Source organism: Paroedura picta, chromosome 1 (assembly GCF_049243985.1).
Source record: "Paroedura picta isolate Pp20150507F chromosome 1, Ppicta_v3.0, whole genome shotgun sequence".
Classification (NCBI taxonomy): domain Eukaryota; kingdom Metazoa; phylum Chordata; class Lepidosauria; order Squamata; family Gekkonidae; genus Paroedura; species Paroedura picta.
The window spans coordinates 108294645-108312682 of record NC_135369.1 but is presented as its reverse complement, the minus strand read 5'-3'; the positions used below and the strand labels follow the sequence as shown (position 1 = coordinate 108312682).

The following is an 18038-nucleotide window of genomic DNA, read 5'->3' as shown; positions in this document are numbered from 1 at the left end:
GTCTTGCAGGTGCTGTAGAACTGAGAAACTCCGTGAGTATCACTGTCTGAATACAAACAGTCCACTGACAAGGTGGGACGCGGTATGCGAACTGGCAACCAGGCCTCAAGCAAAAGGTCTCAGGAAATGCTCTGTCTTGCAGGTACTGGAGAACCAGGAGGCTCTGTAAGTGTCACCATCTGAATACAAGCATTCCACTTGTGGTGGAGCAAGTTATGTGAACTGGGAGTCTTAAAAGGCCACCCGGCCTCAACCAAAATCTCACTGGAACTGCTCTGTCTTGCAGGGAATGAAGATATTCCACTGTCAATAGTAGGAGGAGGTTTGTGAACCTGGGGGTCTGAAAAGGTCACCCAGCCTTAACTAAGAACTTACGGGAACTGCTCTGTCTTGCAGGAGCTGTATAAACATTTGACTCCGTGAGTTTCACCATCTGAATACAAGCACTCCACTGACAGTGGTGGGGTGCGGTATGTGAACAGGGGTCTGAAAAGGCCACCCAGCCTCAATTAGTGGAATTGCTCTGTCTTGCAGGAACGAGATGCTCCCTGAGTACCATGGTCTGAATACAGGAACTCCACTGACAATGGAGTTTCACTCAGTGGAAGTACATAGTCTTGTATGTGCTGCAGAACTGGGAGGATCTGTGAGTGTCAGCATCTGAATACAACACTAACACTGGTGGGATGAGGTAGGCATACTGGGGGTAAGAAAAGGCCTCCCGGCCTCAACGCAATACTCGCTGGAACTGCTGTCTTGTAGATGCTGCAGAACTGGGAGCCTCAGTGAGTGTCAGCGTCTGAATGCAAGCACTCCACTAACAGTAGTGGGATGAGGTAGGTAAATGAGGGGTCAAAAACGGCCACCTGACCCCAACCCAATGCTTGCTGGAAGTGCTCTGTTTTACTGGTGCAGCTTAACTGGCAGGCTCCATGAGTGTTAGCATCTGAATACAAGCACTCCACTAACACTGCTGGGATGAGGTAGGTATGGGGGGGGGGGTCAGAAAATGCCACCTGGCCCCAACCAAATGCTCGCTGGAACTGCTGTCTTGTAGGTGCTGCAGAACTGGGAACGCCGGTGAGTGTCAGCGTCTGAATACAAGCACTCCACTAACAGTGGTGGGATGAGGTAGGTAAACTGGGGGTCAGAAAAGGCCTCCCGGCCTCAACCTAATGGTCGCTGGATCTCCTCTGTCTTGTAGGTGCTGCAGAACTGGGATCGTCAGTGTCAGCGTCTGAATACAAGCACTCCACTAACAGTGGTGGGATGAGGTAGGCATACTGGGGGTCAGAAAAGGCCTCCTGGCCTCAACCTAATGGTCGCTGGAACTCCTCTGTCTTGTAGGTGCTGCAGAACTGGGATCGTCGGTGTCAGCGTCTGAATACAAGCACTCCACTAACAGTGGTGGGATGAGGTAGGTAAACTGGGGGTCAGAAAAGGCCTCCCGGCCTCAACCTAATGGTCGCTGGATCTCCTCTGTCTTGTAGGTGCTGCAGAACTGGGATCGTCAGTGTCAGCGTCTGAATACAAGCACTCCACTAACAGTGGTGGGATGAGGTAGGTAAACTGGGGGTCAGAAAAGGCCTCCCGGCCTCAACCTAATGGTCGCTGGATCTCCTCTGTCTTGTAGGTGCTGCAGAACTGGGATCGTCAGTGTCAGCGTCTGAATACAAGCACTCCACTAACAGTGGTGGGATGAGGTAGGCATACTGGGGGTCAGAAAAGGTCTCCCGGCCTCAACCTAATGGTTGCTGGAACTCCTCTGTCTTGTAGGTGCTGCAGAACTGGGATCGTCGGTGTCAGCGTCTGAATACAAGCATTCCACTAACAGTGGTGGGATGAGCTAGGTAAACTGGGGGTCAGAAAAGGCCTCCCGGCCTCAACCTAATGGTCGCTGGACCTCCTCTGTCTTGTAGGTGCTGCAGAACTGGGATCGTCGGTGTCAGCGTCTGAATACTCCAATAACAGTGGTGGGATGAGGTAGGCATACTGGGGGTCAGAAAAGGTCTCCCGGCCTCAACCTAATGGTCGCTGGATCTCCTCTGTCTTGTAGGTGCTGCAGAACTGGGATCGTCAGTGTCAGCGTCTGAATACAAGCACTCCACTAACAGTGGTGGGATGAGGTAGGTAAACTGGGGGTCAGAAAAGGCCTCCCGGCCTCAACCTAATGGTCCCCGGAACTCCTCTGTCTTGTAGGTGCTGCAGAACTGGGATCGTCGGTGTCAGCGTCTGAATACTCCACTAACAGTGGTGGGATGAGGTAGGCATACTGGGGGTCAGAAAAGGTCTCCCGGCCTCAACCTAATGGTCGCTGGAACTCCTCTGTCTTGTAGGTGCTGCAGAACTGGGATCGTCAGTGTCAGCGTCTGAATACAAGCACTCCACTAACAGTGGTGGGATGAGGTAGGCATACTGGGGGTCAGAAAAGGTCTCCCGGCCTCAACGCAATGCTCGCTGGAACTGCTCTGTCTTGTAGGTGCTGCAGAAGTGGGAGTGTCTGTGAGTGTCAGCGTCTGAATACAAGCACTCCACTAACAGTGGTTTAATGAGGTAGGTATACCGGGGGTAAGAAAAGGCCACCTGGCCTCAACCCAATGCTCGCTGGAACTGCTCTGTCTTGTAGTTGCTGCAGAACTGGGAGTGTCGATGAGTTTCAGCGTCTGAATACAAGCACTCCACTAACAGTGGTGGGATGAGGTAGGTAAAGGAGGGGTCAAAAACTGCCTCCCAGACTCAACCCAATGCTTGCTGGACCTGCTCTGTCTTGTAGGTGCAGCAGATCTTGGAGGGGCCGTGTCAGCATCTGAATGCAAGCACTCCACTGACAATGTATGTGAACTAGGGGTCCAGAAAGTCCACCCGGCCTCAAGAGAAAACTCAGTGGAAGTGCTCTGTCTTACAGTCGCTGGAGAACTGAAAAGCTCCGTGAGTGTCACCATCTAAATTTAAACACTCTAGTTACAATAGTTGGATGAGGTATGTGAACAGGGGTCTGAAAATGGCACCCAGCCTTCAACTAAGAGCTCAGTGGAAGTGCTATGTCATGAAGCTGCTACAGAACCAAGAGGCTCCATGTTGCTGTCTGAATACAAGCACTCCACTGTCCATGGTTCGATAATGTATGTTAAGTGGGGGTCAGAAAAGGTCATGTGGCCTGAACCAAATGCTCAGTGGAACTGCTCTGTGTTCCTGAGGCTGCAGAACCTAGAGGCTCCGTGAGTGTCACCATTTGAATACAAGACTTCCACTGGGCATGTTTGTACAAGGTATATGGGCGTTCTATATGGCCACCCGGCCTAAACTGAATTCTGAGTGGAACTGCTCTGTCTTTGCAGCAGCTGTAGAAGCGAAAGGCTGCCTGAGTGTCACTGTCTGAATACAAGCACTCCACTGTCAATGGTGGGACAAGGTATGTGAACTGGGGGTCTGAATGGCCACCAGGCCTCAAGCAGAAGGTCACTGGAAGTGCCTCTATCTTGTAGGTGTTGCAGAACCTTTAGGATCTGTGAGTGTGAATACAAGCACTCCACTGATAAATGTGGGACGAGTGGTAGGGTGAGGTATATGAACTGGGGGATCTGAAAAGGCCACCATATGATCAGTGGAATTGCTGTGTCTTGCAGGCACTGCAGAACCCTGAAGTTTCATGTGTGTCACTGTCTGAATACAAGCACTCCACTGACAGTTGTACGAAGTATGTGAACTGGGGGATCTGAAAAGGCCAAGCGGCCTCAACCAAATGGGTGTCTGAAAAGGCCACCCAAATGCTCGCTGGAACTGCTCTGTCTTGCAGCCTCTGCAGAACCGTGAGGCTCCGTGAGTGTCAGCGTCTGAATACAAGCACGCCATGATTGTTGAAGAATATACAAGAATCAAGTCTCCTACACAAAATACCTATCCGTTTTCATTTCCCCTTATAAATCATAAATCCACAATTATAAATTTTTCGAATAAACGGCCTCCAAAATTCCATTTTGTCTTAAAGTCCAATGTTTGTTTATCTTCAATGTAAACTGTCAATTTCGCCATCTAGGCAAGCTCTAACATTTTAAACTGTCCATCAAATATAGTGAGTATCTCCTTTAACTTCCAATTGTTTGCCCATACTATCCATTGTGTCACCCTGACCCACTTAGTTAATAAATATAGCAATAAAAGCAGAGCCAATTTTTTGTTGCTTTCTTGGATCTTAAGGGAGCATTTGATTCCATCCCCAGACACTTGCTATGGAACAAGTTGGCTGATCTGAACATAGATAAAAGGTTACTTTTCCTAATAAGGAAACTATATTCACATACAAGCTGTCAGGTAAGACTAACTCCCCAACTAACACCAAAAACTGTAATCAATAAGGGCGTTAAACTGGGCGGTATACTGGCACCTTTTTTATTTAACTTTTTCCTAAATGATTTAGCTCCATCACTATTTACTGTAGACATCCATTGCCCTAAGCTCGGATCTCTACGTACTCCAATTTTACTTCATGCTGATGATGCTGTCATGTCTTGTTCACAAGTTGGACTAAAGCGCCTCCACAATCAATGCTTTGCATATTGTGAATCTAATAGACTCACATTGAATTATGAGAAGTCCAAAGTGCTGGTCTTTGCAAAATCATGGAAACCTCTTAGCTGGAACATCCAAGGGAACATCATTGAGCAAATTAGGCATTTTAAATACCTGGGTGTCCACTTTCATTATAATGCGAGTTGGACTGTACACCGGAAGTATTTAATAAACACTGCGAGGAACAGCGCTCAGGCTATCGCCCGCTTCTTTTACACCAAGCGTAATCAGTTTGTACCAGCAGCTCTCAAAGTTTTGAATGCTAAGTCATGCTCTCAGCTTCTGTATGGAATCCCTTTATGGATAAGTGCTTTCAACAATGCAGTTGAAAACATTCAATCTTCCTTTTTGCAAAGCAAAATTAGGGCACCCCTAATTGTGTACCTTATGCTGCTCTCTGTTTGGAAGCAAACCTAAGACTGTTGGAGACCAGGGCTTGGCTGCTTACTATTAAGTTCTGGCTGCGTTTAGTCTTTAATTCTGAATCCGCCAGTTTTACTTCTTTAATGCTCTCAGAACTACAGACTTCCAACTGCTTTAACTATACTGAGTGAAAAATCCAAGCGCTTGGCATCTCTTTGGATTCACTGGCCTTAGAACCTGCAACGTCAATCTTTAAATAGGACAGGGTCCTATTAAATAAAAGAGTAAGGCCACCTGGGGAGGAGTTAGGGCGGGCCCTGTCCAGGATAAAAACTCAGAGGGCCCAATCAGGAGCTGCGAAGCAGCTCCTGATTGGGCCCTCCGAGTGTCCATCCAGGGCCGAGCAGCCAATGGGGAGGCGCGCAAAGTGCCTTCCTATTGGCCTCTCACCAGGACAGACCAAAATTTCATTCACCCAGCCCAGTCTGGCTGCCAGTCTGCTCCTGACCACTGCAGGGAGAGGAGGTCAGTAGGGCTGCCAAGGGGGGTGAGAACAGAGGCTTGGAGCGGCTGTGCCATCCCTTTTTGCCCCAAGGCTGTCCTGACTGTCATGTCCAACTGCAAATGGCCTCAGAACCCTGACAGAGCTGGCAGGAGGCTGCAGAGTGCTCCCCCTCCCCCCCTTCAGGCCTGCTGCGAAGGAGCCTCTGACAGCCCCTGACTGAGGGAAGGAGGCCTTTCCAAGAGCAATGCAGGGGAGCCTGAGGGCCTTCCTTTTGAGGGGGGGGGACTATCCCCTTCTGCCAACAGTTGCCTGACAGGGAGGCCACAGAAAAGCCCCTTCTCACTTAAAATACTGCTCTGGCCGGGGGTTAGACACAGCCAAGCCATGTGTCTTTCTTCTTTGCAACTCTGCAGATATGAGGCCACTGCACAGCGTTATTCTGCAGAGGAAGCTGGCTCTTTTGTCTCCTGTTTCATCTGCACAACAACCCTGTGCAGTAGGCCTCAAGTCTTTCAATTCAACAACAACCTGTGTGGGAAGCCTTAAATGTTTCTTCTCTACCACAACCCTGTCCAAAGTAGCCCTTTCTGCCTGGGGAGCTGATCTTTATACTCTGCAGGTGAGCTGTAATTCCAGGAGCTCTCCACGTCCCACCTGGAGGTTGGCTACCCCTGGGTTGGAAATATTCCTGGAGGTTTGGAGGTGGGACTTCAAAATCGTACAATGCCTCAAAGTCTGTCCTTCAAAGGAGCCATTTTTGCCTGCAGTTGGTAGGGAGTGGTGCAGGAGTGTCCCTCCTGGCCTATGGGTTATGGCCAGCCCTTATCAGCAACTGTTTGTATTCTGGGACGCAGACAGGCAGACCAGCATCAGTCCTGTGAGTCTGGAAAGTGCAGGAAGATCTAAATAAATATTTACAGCCTGAAACTAAATAGAGAACAAGTAAATGTCTGGAGACACATCATAACTGAAATAGTAACTGGCAAATAACCTTGGCCTGGCAAATAAAAAAACAGTATTAAAAACCTTACTAAGGTCAAGACTGCTGTGCACAGATATTCTTCCTCTTAGGGTTGCCAGCTTCCCTGTGAGGCTCGCTACCCCACCTCCCTCATGGGGAGTCTGCTATGGGGAGAGAAGGGGAAGACGATTGGAAAATGCTTTGAGACACCTGAGGCCTGCTGCGTCACTGCGGCCCATTCCCAGTTCTCTCAGATCTCTCACAACCCTACATACCTCACGGGTTGACTATTGTGGAGAGACAAATGGAAAAGGTGTTTGTAAACCGCTTTGAGACTCCTTTGGGTAGTAAGCAATAGGGTACAAAAATCCGTTCTTCTAAGAAGCAACCATGAAAGAAGCATGTGGGCACATAACATTTTACCAACAGTGCAAATATGGGAGACAGAAGGAACAGGGTGGACACCTGTGTACTGTGACTACCCTATGTGTATTAGGGCAGAGGGGCATTTCGGTGAATGTGGCCTAATTCACACAAGAAGGGAAATGACGCAGAACTGGGGGAAATTGGTTGTCATGTAATCTTCCTCTAAGAAGAGTCTCCAGTCTGATTTTCCCTTCACATATCTGAGGACATGGCTCTGGAAAGCTCATCTGTATCCACTATGCCACAATTCCCAAAGGTCAGTCCTCTCCCACAATCAATGAACATTCCACACCACAGGTTCTTGACACCCATATCTCCACACCCATGGCCTCATTTGCCACCATGCCAACACAACCTCCCACACAACACACATGACAACCCCATGCCCTTACAGACTGGACAACTCCTCCCCTTCCTCTTCCCACTGCCAAGCTCTAGTGCCCGTTGTATTCTTGGAGACAACGGGCTTTGCCCCTAGTATATATATAAAACTATAAAACGCAGAATATTAGATATTGAATTTCAAACGCTGAATGAAGCAGCTAGAAAAACGTGCTTTCCATTTTTTTTACGTATCTCTCCACCATCTGATAAATTAGCATTCTATTTCTCTCGCCTTGTTATTCCCCAACAACGCAGGGCGTTTATGCTTGCCAGGTTTAACATCCTCCCATCAGCAGTTATGGCAGCATGTAAACAAGGTTCTATAGGAACCATACAGCATATCTTTTTTTACTGTCCCATATACAATGCCATTCGGGCTAAAGCTCTAGACTCACTCCTAGTTAAATGTATCGGCTACTCTGATTAAATGCAAGAGTACAGTTCCTTCTTTCCAATCAGGATCCAGATACAATTGATAAAGTGGCTAAATTCTTACAAATGGCGTGAATTTAAGAACCAATTGACTGTATTCTGATTTGTCTTATTTTTTATGCCAATAAAGGTTGTTGTTTATCTGATAAGCTTTTGTTTATTTTTGATAATTTATGTGGAGTCACGTACTAACAATACTCCACATTTTTTGCCAGGTTTCCAATGGAATGTTATAACCAAGATTCCTTGCCCCAAACAATCATAAAATCTTTAAACACCTCATCCTCAGTATACAATAATAAACATAATTCATACATCTTGATTAAATGATAGTCATCTTTACATAAATATAAATTTAATTGTGATTTTTCCAATTAAATTCCCATACCTTCCATATCTATCCTCAATCTGTCTATATAACCACCAATCCAAACTCTTACATTCTTCCACTAATTTTTCATAAGATTTATTTCTAAACTGCATTATCTCTTCTTGTGTGAAAGTCTCTATGTCCCCATAATTTAACCAGTTAGTTTCTGTTGCTGCTTGCCCTCTGAACAGGGCTTCCTGTGGTGATAACCATGATGGAATTTTAGAATATAATTTCATTTTGTACTTATTCCATACCTTAAATAAAGCAAATCTTATAACGTGATGTAAAAGTTGTATATTTGCTTTCTCCTTTTCATACCATAAGTATGTGTGTCAGCCAAACCACAAACCTGAACCTTCTAATGTCTCTTATCTCTTAAAGATATCCCTTCCTTTTTCCAAACCAAGAGTACTTGCATCAAAATACATCCTTAAATTTGGTAATGACTGTCCTCCCCTCTTTTTAGCATCACAGAGTTTTCATTTTTATTCTTAGTTATCCCCTTCTCCAAACAAATACCTCATCTGACTTCTAAATGGCTTATCCAGTTTAATAATTGGAATGTTTTGAAACAAATATAGTTTTTGGCAAAATATTCATCTTTATGGCAGATATGCTATCCATAAATGATAAACTGAGATTCTCCCATTTTTAAAATTTTTTTAACCTCTGTCCAAAGTTTCTCATAATTATCGTGGAATAAACTCAAGTTTTGTACTAGCAACAGTAATACCTAAATAATTTATAAGTTTTAAAGGCCGGGCCTTAAGTAAATAATAATGCTTAAAATACATTTAAACTTTAGCCCTATAACTGGATACTCATCTGAACAAGAAGGCTACCATCTGCCTCTGGAAGAATGACACTGCAGACTAGCAGAATTTCATATATCCAGGGGTCACTGATATTCAAAAAGTGGTGGTAATGGGTTGTTGGGTGGAGGCACACAGTTCCTGTGTCAGCCATGGCCTTCTGACAGAGGGGGGCTGCCACGACAGGGAGGTGGTGGGCGGGCTGCAGGCCTCGCTTCCCTAGTGGAGGTGGTGGAGTGCAGGTGATGTAGAGATCCGGAGGCTGGGACGGGCATCATAGGTGGCTCGTGGGAGCTCTAGGCGGCAGTGCAACCTATCCCTTAATGGCACCAGTATGGCCCATTATGCATGGCCGCCGAAATGGCGATTTCGGGTTACATGGAGAACGCGGAGGGGGAAGAAGCGAAGCAAACCGCTTATGCACAGGATGGGACGCAACGGCGGCAAAACCCAGAGTAACCGATTATGCATGCGGCGACCCCAGTGCCGCTTCTGGTTGTGCCCCGGTCACCCGCGTTTCACTAACGCGGCTTTTCCGGCGGCATGCACCGAAGCTGCGTCCTGTTGCAGCCGGCTCCGTGCATTATTGGTGATTTTAGTCGCCGCCATTCCACCCTGAGTGTGCACTATCCACCCCCCCCTGCATAATGGGCCTATGAGTTAGCCACTGTGGGTGTCTCCTCAGTGACGGGCCTCCCGCCATCTCCACTTGTCTGCCAAAGGTGGCTGGGTGGCACGGAGGGGCAATGGGGAGGTGCATTCTCCGGCAGCCAGGCTCATCTGCAGCCATGCTGCCAGGAAGGGCAATGAGCCGTTTCACAATTACATAGAGCAACCATGGATTGGGATTATTAGCTAAAAATTCTTATGCAATCCAGTGTAGTTACGCTGGACTAAGCTCGCTGGATGCAGGAAATTCAGGATAGCTGTTTCAGCACACAGTAGGCAAAAAATTCAAATCCTTCCGCACAGAGTAATAGTATAAAATTTTTTTACATACTGTGACAGAGTCAAGCTTCTGTTTAACTTTTTGCATTCTCATAGATACTCTTGAAATGCTGGCAAGCTGGTCAGGTTGAGATATTATTGAATCTTTTTGGATAGAAATATCTGTAGAACTGCTAAGAAGCTGTGGACCTCTAGGTGATGCTGATAAACGTAGCCCTCTGAAGTCTTTTACTAGTTCAGCTTCTCGCTGGGCAACTGTAAACAGGAAAAAAATTTACAACATTGAATACTTTGCAAAACATAGATGCATGTAGGACATGGGAACAAGATTGACAATATTGAATGTAAAAAAGAATTTAATAATTAGTTTTCCTTTTCCTTTACGTTGCTAGACACTTACATTTGGAATATCAAACAGGCAATGTATTCGTATAATCTAGTCCCCAGGAACTTCCTATCTGCTACGATTTCAGTCACTTTCTTCCATACAAACAGAATGGAGACAAGCTAAAATTGTACTAAACAAAGCCTCTGTACCATTCACACATGTGTATCCTAAGGGGGAATATATAATAATTTGTGTACTTTGGCACACATGAGTGAATCAAGGGAAAAGTTAGTATAGTTGGTTATTCAGTCCTTTCTCAAATGAAAATATAACCTCTGTTTAAAAATGAACTGCTGACAACGGACTCAAACAGATTCATTGAGTTTTGTCCTGCTATTCAACTAAAGATATTAATTTCATTGTATAAACTTTCAAAGTAGGCTAGGATAATGTATTTAATTCATTCATTTGTACTCTCCCTAATTGGGTCCTAAATGAACTTACATTGTTCTCCTTTCTTCCATTTTATCCTCACAGCAACCCTGTGAGAGAGGTTAGGCTGACAGACTGGCCCAAGATCACCAGAGAGCCAGTGTGGTGTAGTGTTTAAGGGTGTTGGACTAGTATCTGGGAGACCTGAGTTTGAATCCCCACCAGACAAAGTTCAAGTCTAGAACATAGTTACAGAACAGAATTTCACTTCATTTTAGAAATTTCTCCTAAAAAAAGGATTCAAGGCAAACTTCTTAAAATCACTGTGAAATATCTCTTCACACCTATTAAGCAGTACTTAGAGTCTCTATATATAATGAACTAAAACAGATTCAAATGGCTGGAAGGCATTCATTATGTGTTTCCTTTTAAAAGCCATTTTCCACCTACCATGAAGGCCCTTCTTTACAGTGACAACAAGCAGGATTCCCAAAACATTCACAAAAGCCACTCAATCATGCAAGGGCCACTGAAGGAAAAGTGCTGATTAGGGAAAATTATGACTGACTCCACCTACATGTTGATACTGCCCTTGATCGAAGGAACAGAACTGTCATCTGGGAAAGCCAGCTTGGTGTAGTGGGTAGGAGTGTGGATGTCTAATCTGGCGAGCCGGGTTTGATTCCCCGCTTTCCCACATGCAGCCAGCTGGGTGACCTTGGGCTCGCCACAGCACTGAGAAAGCTGTTCAAACTGAGCAGTGATATCAGGGCTCTCTCAGCCTCCCCCACCTCACATGGTGTCTGTTGTGGGGAGAGGAAAGGGAAGGCAATTATAAGCTGCTTTGAGATTCCTTCCGGTAGAGAAAAGCAGCATATAAAAACCAATTCTTCTTCTCTACAGGGAGACCTGGCCTTGAAGATAAATGTTTAGTAAGAACAAGAATTTAAAACTTCAGCTTTAAGGGGTTGTTTGCCAATGAAGCACTTCCATATTTTCTCTCCAAAACCTGGTATGTCAGAAATTTAGATGAAAGTGGATCACACCCCACTTTCCTATGGATAAACAGTTTGTTGCTAATTGTAATAGCTGAAGCTGTCTCCTCAAGGACACATCTATACCACAAACATACCTAAATTTCTCATAATGCCACCAAATTCTGCATTGTAAATTCTCCCCTTCCCCTTTATTATTTGGTTCGGATTCAGAGGTCTGTGTTTCTCTTTTGCCTTCCCATGTTGGCAGTGCAAGCCACTTTATATAATCACATGGGGTAGAGTACACTGAGGCACAAGTCTGCATGAACATCTTTAAATTTGTGTTAATGCAGATGAACCTGTTCTTAAAAATTCAGGACAGTAAACTTAGAATGTACTTGTTTTCCCTGTAGTAACAACTATCTACCACTAGAGGCTGCTGAGAAAGACACAATAACCTTATAGCCTTTCTGCTATTTATCTAGGCCAGGCTTTCTCAAAGAGGGTTTCATGATGGGTAGGAGTGAAAAATTGGGTACCAAATGGGTAGGAGTGAAAAATTCGTTAAACATTTATTTGGTGATATAATTGATCTGCCCCCTCCCCCAATGATGGGCTTGGGATGGGTGGGAAGGGGAGGGTCCCTAGGTGGGCAAGTATACAGCTATGCTTCCCCACTATACGATGCATGATTGCACCACTTCTGAGGTTTCTCAATGCCTGAAGAATGTTTCAGGGGTGTCTCAATGGTAAAAAAAAATTGAGAAAGCTGATCTAGGCTCAGAAAGCCATTTCAGTATTTTATTGGCACTTACTTGAATGGTCCCTAAATTTGGTTTACATCATTATTTCTAAAACAATTAACAAAGTGGATAATGTTTGCAATGACTGAAGGTTTAGTCTCCCAGTGTCTGCAGAGAAAATGTAAACATAGGAGACAAGGAAATACCTTTGGCAAAGGAAGGAGGGCTGTTTTTTTGTATTCCACTTTTTACTACCAAAAGGAGTCTCAAAGTGCCTTACAGTTGCCTACCTTTCCTCTCCCACAATAGCTCCCCCTATGTGGTAGGTGGAACTGAGAATGTTCTGACAGAACTGTGACTGGCCCAAGGTCACCCAGCTGGCTACATGTGGAGAATCAAACCTGGTGCTCCAGATTAGAGGCTGCCACTCTTAACCACTATGCCCTGCTGGCTTTGTTCTGACTATTAGTAAATTACACAAACAAGACTAGCAACCTGATTTCAGTGTTAACTGATGAGTCAGGGTTTCAGTTTTTGGCTTTTTTAACCAGACTGTTGCTTTGAGAGTCAAACCTGATTGAGATGTCAAACAGAGCTTCACAGCTCTCCTAAGAATAGTGACCCCCTTCTAAGCCCTGTAACTTCAATGTACTTAGAAGAGGGTGTAACTCTGTTTAAGGTGTCAATCTTCTCCAAGCAGAGAGAATTAAAGGAGAACATCTGAGGGCAGAAAGAAAGTAACATTAAAGGATTGCTGGGAATTAGAGCATTATGAAGTTAGTTTCTAAAATAGGTCAAAATGCTTTCACTAAATATTTACATTTTTACTACAGAGGCATGAACTGTTCTTACATTACCTTTGTAATCATAAATGTACACAAGTATTGGGTGGTTTTGACCAAAGGCGCAAAATGACACCATATGCTCATGTGGATGAAAGGCAACATCACGAAGGGGAGATGAGAAGGAAAGGTCAGAATACATTGCTACCTGGTCACCTATAAAAGAAAAGCCATGACAAACAGCACTTAATATTTTTTGCTGATAGTGTGGCCATTCTGTAAGCCAAAAAGTTCATATGTCCAATAAATGCATCTAAAATGGCCAAATGCAATTTTTTAAAATTATTATTTTGTTAACTTGAACTAATGGGAGATACAAGGCATAAATCCTCTAAGATTGGAAGTTTAAGACTTTTACTGGGGAAGCCAGGAAAGGAATAATTTAAACATACTCATTATATATTTGTCAGTGTACAGATATTAATAAAGGTACAGAGCAGGCCCCATATCTCAGTAACTAGCAGAACATGTATTTGGTATCCATTAGGCAATCACAAAGCATATCCAGCTCAAAAACATGAAAACCTTTTTTGCACTGTGCAAGGAAAGGCATATAGGTAATATAGCACCTGGTTGAAGTAGCTTGTTTTTAACTTAACACCTGCATTTGTTCAAAGAACTTTCCTTCTTCCATTTTTGATGCTTATTTCAATAAAGTACATGCTTCACCTCTAGACATTAATTCCATTTCTGCATTGCTATAGTAAATACTCAAATATCAACATTTTATTCATTCATAATGTTACTCCTGTGTCATTTGTGCAGCACTTCTAATTAAAAGTTTACTTTTAAAACTATATAATTGGAGAAACATATATTCATCATATTTCAAAAGCCTACAAAAGGTTTTAATTCTGTGACTACATTACTGCTGTATTTAAGACCCATATCACAGGTGCCCCACAAACCACAGGAAGTTGAAATGCAACTGCACATCTATCTTTCTGTATGGCCATCAATCAGTTCATAAATCTAATATGAAGACATTAAAAACGGCCTGTTTTTTCACACATCTAAAACCTCACACATTTAGTATTGATGTTTCAACATATTGGCTTAACCTGGAACATCTTGGTCAGGGCAGAAAGAAGTGAGAAAAAACGGATATGCATCTCTTTAAGTATAGCAGTGTAATGTACTTCTAATTGTTCCAGAAAAAAAGAATAACAGCTGTATCCCAGGTTTCAAACTTTGGCTAATCATGCCAAACTTTCTTCAACATGTCGAAGATATTTCAGTACATTTCACATTGGTTCAACGTTTCTGGGAAGAAATGATCTGGCCACTTTGGGTCATGCCCTGGGTTCATTCAGTTTAGATTATGGCTATGCACCCTGTGTAGGGCTGCCCATAAAAAGTGTTTGGAAATGTCAGTTTGTGGAGAATTCCGTAGTCAGGATGTTAAGTAGAGTAGGTTGTAGTGACTAGGGTTGGGCACTTCAGCGTCCAAAGCCACCGTTCGTGCCCAAAGCAGCCAGCGCAGGGGGGGGCAGACGCGGGCGCACACACTCAGGCACAGAGCTCTGTGCACCCACTGATGCAACGGGGCCTGCGCCTCCCCCCCCCCACTGCAGCACTGGCTGCTTCGGGCGTGAACGGTGGCTTTGGACGCTAAAGCACCCAACCCTAGTAGGGACCATATCATACCAGTCTTGGCCTATCTGGACCCAATTTGCTTTAGACTCAATTCAAGGTGTTGACCTTTAATATCCTATATAGTTTGGGACCAGCATACCTGTGGGGCCACTTATCCACAAACCTATACGACTACTGTGGCAATCTTTTGATACCCTGCTTTGCGTGTTGGGCCTTCTGAGATTAAGAAGATAGCAAACTGGAAGCGAGACTTCTGTGTCATGACAACACAACTCTGGGACTCAAACACAGTTACTTCTTCTCTTCTGTTGCCATCTTCTCCCAGATGGTGAAGACAAATGTGGCTCTCTGTGAGCTGCACAGTACCACTGGGATGGAATGTTCATATAATGTTCATATAAATTCCCAGTTACCTGAACAAATCAGAATTTGCTTGCCTCCAATTCTAGACAGCTAAGTTATATTTAAAGAAGCATTAAAGGAAATGCTATATTCCATTTCCCAGGGTATAAAACAATCAACTCTCATACCTGTTTCTGGATTCCAGACATATGCTATACCATCTTCACTTCCAGAAAAAAGAAATGTTCCACATGGTGTTAAGGTACTGCGAATTTTCTCACGATAATTTGAAGCGCCAATATATTTCTTAGTGGCAAAGCTAAAAAGAAAAAAGTAAACATTTTCCAAACATGTCTATTGCTTTAACACTATTTCTGCCACTTTTTCACTTCTTTGGACATGTCATCCCAAACTTTCAATTATATTCAGCTTATTGTGATTCCAGGTTAAGCCAACCACATGCCCACTAGACTCTTGCCCATCGTGGCTCTTAAAAACAGCTAGCATAATGATAAAGGGCCCCCTCCGGGAGATAATCAACCTTTCTGATAGATAAGTTGAAGGACTGCAATCTGGATTTTCAGACAGTTTAGGTGGATAGGGAATTGGTTACAGAATCGCACTCAAAGAGTCAATGGTGTTTCATCAGACTGGAGGGAGGTGAGTAGCGGGGGTACCTCAGGGCTCGGTGATCGGTCTGGTACTTTTTAACATATTTATTAATGTTCTAGATGAGGGAGTGGAGGGGACTACTCATCACTGGCAAATACTCCGGAAGTTAGAGACAGAGTTCAACAAGATCTGAACACAATGGAAAAATGGGCAAATGAGAACAAGATGCAATTTAATAAAGATAAGTGTAAAGTTCTGCATCTGGGTCAGAAAAATGAAAAGCATGCCTACTGGATGGGGGATACGTTTCTAGGTAACACTGTGTGTGAATGAGACCTTGGGGTACTTGTGGATTGTAAACTAAACATGAGCAGGCAGTGTGATGCAGCGGTAAAAAAGGCAAATGCCATTTTGGGCTGAATCAACAGGGGCATCACATCAAAATCACAAGATGTCATAGTCCCATTGTATATGGCACTGGTCAGACCACACCTGGAGTACTGTGTGCAGTCCTGGAGGCCTCACTTCAAGAAGGACGAAGATAAAATTGAAAGGTACAGAGGAGAGCGATGAAGATGATCTGGGGCCAAGGGACCAAGCCCTATGAAGATAGGTTGAGGGACTTGGGAATGTTCAACCTGGAGAAAAGGAGGTTGAGAGGGGACATAATAGCCCTCTTTAAGTATCTGAAACGTTGTCACTTCGAGGAGGGCAGGATTTTGTTTCCGTTGGCTGCAGAGGAGAGGACACGCAGTAATGGGTTTAAACTAGAAGTACAACGATATAGGCTAGATATCTAGCTTGCCGTCTCATCGATTCTGGAATACAAGGGACAGCCCTTCAGTGGCTGATCTCCTTCCTTCGGGATCGTGGATAGAGGGTTGCAATAGGAGAGAAAACATCAGACCGCTGGCAACTTACTTGTGGAGTCCCACAAGGAGTGGTCCTCTCTCCTATCCTATTCAACATCTTCATATGCCCTCTCGCACAACTTGTACAGAAGTTTGGGCTGAGTTGCTTTCAATATGCAGATGACACCCAGCTCTTCCTCCTGATGGATGGCCACCCTGACTCTCCCTCAGAAGCATTAGCCAGCTGCCTGGAAGCAGTGACAAGATGGCTCAAGCAGCGTCGTCTGAAGCTCAATCTTTCAAAGACGGAGGTCCTGTGGCTGGGTAGGAAGGGCCCATGCGAGGAAGCGCGTCTGCCTGCCCTGGATGGTGTGCAGCTCTCTACAGCTTGCTCCGCCAGGAATCTAGGCGTGATTCTGGACGATTCCCTCACAATGGAAGCCCAGATCACAAAGGTAGCGCGGCTGGCATTCTACCTTTTCCACCAAGCCAAACTACTAGTGCCCTACCTGGCCCCGAAACACCTAGCCACAGTGATCCATGCAACGGTTACCTCTAGACTGGACTTTTGTAACTCGCTCTACGCAGGCCTGCCCTTAGCCTTGACCCGGAAACTACAGCTAGTTCTAAATGCAGCAGCCAGGATCCTTACAGCAACACCGTGGAGGTCCCACATCCAGCCTATTCTCCACCAGCTGCAATAGTTGCCAGTTGAGTTCCGGATCAGACTAAAGATTCTGGTAATTACCTTCAAGGCCATACGTGGTCAGGGCCCAGTGTACCTGAGGGATCGCCTCCCCACCTATGCCCCCAAAAGAGCTCTGAGCTCCACTGCCACCAACCAGCTAAGGATCCCTGGCCCTAAAGAAGTCCACCTGGTCTCAACCAGGGCCAGAGCATTCTCTATTCTTGCCCCTACCTGGTGGAACGAGCTCCTGGAGGAGATCAGGGCCCTGATGGAGCTTAAACAGTTCCGCTGGGCCTGCAAAAAGGAGCTATTTCGCCAGGCATTTGGTTGAGACCAGACGTAATCAACAGCGACTGAAAGGCCCCTGCTCCCCCCTGCCCCCCCATCAGAATTCCACCAACATGCTCTGGACCTGTTTGTATTGTTCATATTGTTTATACTGTTACATTGTTACACGGTTACAACCATTAGTTATTATTGTAAAGTTATTCACATGTTTATAGATTGTTTTATGTACTGTTGTTTGTTCTTATGTAAACCGCCCTGAGCCCCTGGGGAGGGTGGTATATAAATATAATAAATAAATAAATAAGTTAGGGGGATACCATGGTGCTTCAGGATGGTCCTTCTTTGGAGGTATGACACATATTTAGCTGAGAGAACAGACAAATATGATTAAGTAAGGTTAATTTTTTTTTAATTGTCTGGTCCAGCTTTGCTCAGGCAAAGGAAGCTGGAGTGATGGTGCAGGTTCTCCACGCATACAAGAGAAGTCGAAGTGCTTTTTTTGAAGTGCCACTTTGGGCTTTCTCCTGAAGCCCACTGGGCTGCATGTCAACTTCTGCCCAAGTCCA

General features: G+C 44.8%; 1 protein-coding gene and 1 long non-coding RNA gene across 11 annotated transcripts in view; one reads left to right on the top strand and one right to left on the bottom strand.

The window, feature by feature from the left end:
• Positions 1–18038, bottom strand: part of AHI1 (Abelson helper integration site 1) — a 131970-nt gene that overhangs the window by 63748 nt on the left and 50184 nt on the right. For all 10 annotated transcript variants that reach the window (XM_077352040.1, XM_077351984.1, XM_077352033.1 and 7 more), the window contains 3 exons: positions 15222–15352; positions 13111–13251; positions 9826–10028 (listed from right to left, as the gene is read on the bottom strand). In XM_077352040.1, coding sequence (XP_077208155.1) covers positions 9826–10028; positions 13111–13251; positions 15222–15352 — 475 coding nt within the window. The remainder of the gene's footprint in view (positions 1–9825; positions 10029–13110; positions 13252–15221; positions 15353–18038) is intronic.
• LOC143844654 (uncharacterized) lies at positions 1085–4114 on the top strand. Its single transcript, XR_013234067.1, has 3 exons — positions 1085–2928; positions 3339–3412; positions 3627–4114. It is a non-coding gene; the product is annotated as an uncharacterized LOC143844654 (long non-coding RNA).